This window comes from Haliaeetus leucocephalus, unplaced genomic scaffold, assembly GCF_000737465.1.
Source record: "Haliaeetus leucocephalus isolate CR32 unplaced genomic scaffold, Haliaeetus_leucocephalus-4.0 Scaffold364, whole genome shotgun sequence".
NCBI classification, from domain to species: domain Eukaryota; kingdom Metazoa; phylum Chordata; class Aves; order Accipitriformes; family Accipitridae; genus Haliaeetus; species Haliaeetus leucocephalus.
In genome coordinates, this window is record NW_010972800.1 from 29121 (window position 1) to 33135 (window position 4015).

Consider the following 4015-nt stretch of genomic DNA (forward strand, 5'->3'; position numbering starts at 1 on the left):
GGGCTGGGCCCCGTAGGAGGCAGAGAGCGCGGCCGCCGGCTGGGCCCCGTAGGAGGCCGAGTGGCCAGCCACGGGCTGGTAGGCGGCGGCGGTGTGACCGGCCACCGCCTGGGCGCCGTAGGAGGTGGCATGCGCGGCCACGGCCTGGGCGCCGTAAGAGGCTGAGAGGGCGGCACTGGGCTGGGCGCCGTAGGAGGCGGCGTGACCATCTACGGGCTGGGCGCCATAGGAGGCAGCGTGACCGGCGGCGGCCTGGGCGCCATAGGAGGCCACGTGTGTGGCCACAGCCTGGGCACCGTAGGAGGCGGCAGGGCCGGCGGCGGCCTGGGCGCCGTAGGCAGCAGCGGCAGCCTGGGCGCTGTAAGAGGCGGAGTAGCCGGAGGCGGCCTGGGCCCCGTAGGAGGAGGCCAGGGCGGCGGACTGGACGCTGTAGCCGGAGAGCTGGGAGGCAGCGGGCTGCGCGCCGTAGGAGGCGGCGGCCTGGGCGCCGTAGGAGCCGAGGGAGTTGGCGGCGGGCTGCGCGCCGGAGGCGCCGAGGGAGACGGAGGGCTGGGAGCGGTAGGCGCTGCCCAGTGAGGCGGAGGGCTGGGCGCGGTAAGAGGCGGCCTGGCCGGTGGTGGGCTGCGGGCGGTAGGCCACGCCGAGGGAGGCGGAGGGCTGGGCACGGTAGGTGGCCCCCAGCGAGGCGGAGGGCTGGGCGCGGTAGGCAGCCGGCTGTGCCGTCATGGGGAGCGTCACCGCCGCGTAGCCAGCCCGGGTGGGGGAGCGCCGGAGGGGGCTGCGGTCCCTCCCGAAGTAGGAGGGGGAGGCCGGCCTGGCCTGCGCCTCAAAAGCCTCGTACTTGCCGGCGCCGCCAGTGCCAAAGCGCTGCTGGTAATCGTACAGGGAGGAGGCGGCGGTGTAGCCGGCAGTGGCGGCTGAGGGGAAGGCGGCGTCTGCCGCCCGGCGCTGCTGGTCGAAGCCCTCGATCTTGGGCTGGAACTTCTCGCGGTACTCCAGGCCGATCCTCTTGTTCTTGTCGAGGCCGAGGGCGGGCGGCAGGGCCTGGCCCGCGCCCTTCTTCTGGACGTTGGTGGAGAGCTCCACGTTCACTCTGCGCCCCTTCACCTCCTTCCCGTTAAGGTTTTCGATGGCAACCTTTGCATCTGCTTCGTTCTCCATGTGAACAAATGCATAGTCTGATAAAGCAGCAGACAGAGGGTTATCAGTGGGGGGAGAAAAGACAATTCGTTACAGGATCGAACGCTTATCGAGCCTTGCCGGGACCGCAGCAGCGTGCGGCTCAGCAGCGCCGGGACAGGCGCCGGGACGGGCTCTGCCGGCCCCATTCCGCTGCTGCTGCTGCTCAGGCAGCGAAGAGACAGAACCACCTTCGTTTGCTTCCGCCCCACCATTAATTTGGCTGGAGCCTAATGAGCCCAGCCACCCGCCTGGCGTCCCCTGGCTCAGGAACACCCCATCACCACTTTTTTGCTCTGTTTTCCCCCGCATTGTCCCTCCCTTTGCCTGCGCCCACCGCAGCCGCTTCTCCCTGCGCCGAGGGAGCTCGGCACCCTGCCCCACGGCACGGCAGCCCCTCACCAACGGCAACTCCTCCCTACCAGTCCTCTGGCACCTGGGGACCAAGAGCCCCGGGAGGGCAATGCGGCCCCGCCAGTGCCATGGCCTCAGCCAGGCCGTCCCACCAGTAAGCGGAGCAAAGCCAGAGAGGGCCAGCGCCCGCCAAGACACCAAGACGTGCCGAGGGGGACGGAGCGCCAGCGACAGGAGAGAGTGAGAGGATGAGGGGAGGGGGAGAAGGAGAGGAGAGGGGGGAGAAGGAAGAGGAGAGCACCCGAGCACAACCTGCGGCACCGCACACCCAGCCGAGCACCCGGGCCAAGGTGAGGAGCCGGGCGAGCAGCACGGCGCAAACGCGGCACCGAAGCAGAGAGGCGTCAGAAAGGAGATGGAGAGCGAGGCGAGGAGCGGTAGAAGTGGGACCCAGAGTGACCGTGCCGGGTCTGCGGCAGGAAAGCGGGTCACCCGCAGCACCGCAGGCAACCTGCCCGTCCCCCAGCACGGCTCTTGCCACGACGCTGTGCCCATGCCAGGTCTGGCAGCCGCCCGTGGCTCTCAGGCCAACGGTTTCGGGGTTCAGATGCCACTGCAGTAGCTGGGGGGTTGCCCCCGTGGCACGACGGGTCCGGGAGGCTGGCATGGGGCGGAAGGGCGGCTCCTCTCAGCAACCCCGTGGCATCCCCCCTGCAGTCCTGGACCAGGAATCACCGGAACCAGTGCCACTGGCAACAGCTCACTTAAGCCCACGGCCAGAAGGCCGGCATACGGCTCGGCCAGGGCAGCCCATCCGAGGGAGCACGGCATGCTTAGAGCATCGCTCGCTGAGCAAACCCCATCCTGGCACCTCAAGCTCCAGCTAAACATCAGTGCCGCTTCACCCACTCTCCCACGCATGCCCCCTCTGCTCTGCCATCCCGCCCCTCCCTGGCTCCTATCCCACATCCACATATCCCACTCCAGCAGCCTAAGGAGGAGATGTCTCCTCCGTTCACCCCCCCAGCCCTCCTGCCGCCCCCTTGGGCAGCCGCAGCACCCCCACCCCTCTCTGGGGGACCCCACAAATCGGCCACTGGCCAAGGGGATGCCAGAAACTTTTGGTGTGGGTTTGGGGTGGTTTCTGACGGGCTCCGCTGGGAAGCTGCGTCCTGGCGGGACGGAGCCGGTGGGCCTGCAACCTGGGACGAGAGAGCAGAGGCAACAACATTACCCTCCCGGGAGGCGGAGAAGCCGGCTGGGACGCTGCCGGGGCAGGGGGGTGGAACGGGACGGGACAGGCACCTCGGGGAGCGGCTGTGTTGGCTGCGTGACATGGGGATGACACCTTTTCCCATCAGGGTCAGGGGGAAAGTGGGGTGACACCATCCCCTTGGTCACGCCATACTGCAGGGTCCCCGATGTGGAGCCGATCGAGCCCCCTCGGGAGTTTGACAGCGTGGGGGTTTTTTTTATGGGCTTTGGCTCTCCCGCCTCGAGTGATGGGGGAGCAGCTAGCTCCATGTCGGACCGTGTTTGTGGAGGTGAAGCCATGGCAGAGCCGCAGCTGGACGGGGAAGGGAAGCGCCTCATGTCAGGGAAGAATTACGGAGGCAGCAGCAGCGGGTTACCCCTGCCCGGACTGGGGGGAGGCAAGGATGGAGGACGTGGCCTGGCTAGAAAGGCTGGCGAGAGCGCACCCCGGGGGGGGGGGCGTTTAACGGGGCAGAGGGGAGGGATGGGCTCTGGGGAACCCAGAAGGGCTCGCACGGCTCCGGCTGGGGGGCAGCAGGGAGACCCAGGGCCCTGCTCCGTGCGCGGGGGCGCCGCCAGATCGGGCCGGGGGCGGTGGAGCCGGGGGAGGTAGGGAAGGGGGGGGAGCCGCAGCCAGGCAGACGGAACACGGGTCACCCGAGCCAAGAGCGGGGCCGGAGCGGCTCCGAGGACGGAGGTGAGCGGCGAGCCAGTTGTGGCGGGGACTGAGCTCGGCGAGGGCTGCGGGGCAGCCCCGGGGGAGGCGAACAGGCTTGTGCGGAGCCCCCGTCCGCGGCGGCGGGTCCGGTACCTTTCACCACGTCGCATTCGACGACGGTGCCGTACTGCTGGAAGAGCGAGCGCAGCTCGCCGCTGGTGCAGGCGGCCGAGACGTTACCGACGAAGATCTTGCAGGTGTTGGTGGGCCGAGGCCGAGAGGGCTCGACCACGATGCGGCGACCGTGCAGCTGGTGGCCGTTGAGCTGGGTGATGGCGCGGGCCGCCGCCGCCTCATCCCGGAGGTGCACGAAAGCGAACTGTTTCATGAGGGCGATGCCGAGCACGGGCCCGGCGGCGCCGGCGAACAGCTCGCTCAGCTCCTCCGCCGTCGCCTCCTCGGGGACGTTGCCCACGAAGAGCTTTATGCCGGGACGCATGGTGGCGGCAGCGGCGGGGAAAGGGGAGCGGGAGCTCAGCGCGGCGGCCTCACAAAATGGCGGCGTCTCCT

The 4015-nt window shown here is 69.3% G+C and overlaps 1 protein-coding gene across 1 annotated transcript in view; it reads right to left on the reverse strand.

The window, feature by feature from the left end:
* RBM14 (RNA binding motif protein 14) overlaps positions 1–3986 on the reverse strand; it is a 5697-nt gene extending 1711 nt beyond the window's left edge. Inside the window, exons 1-2 of the mRNA XM_010573127.1 lie at positions 3599–3986; positions 5–1178 (exon numbers count right to left, since the gene is read on the reverse strand). Coding sequence (XP_010571429.1) covers positions 5–1178; positions 3599–3944 — 1520 coding nt within the window. The 5' untranslated portion in view covers positions 3945–3986. The remainder of the gene's footprint in view (positions 1–4; positions 1179–3598) is intronic.
* Positions 3987–4015: the final 29 nt, after the last annotated feature.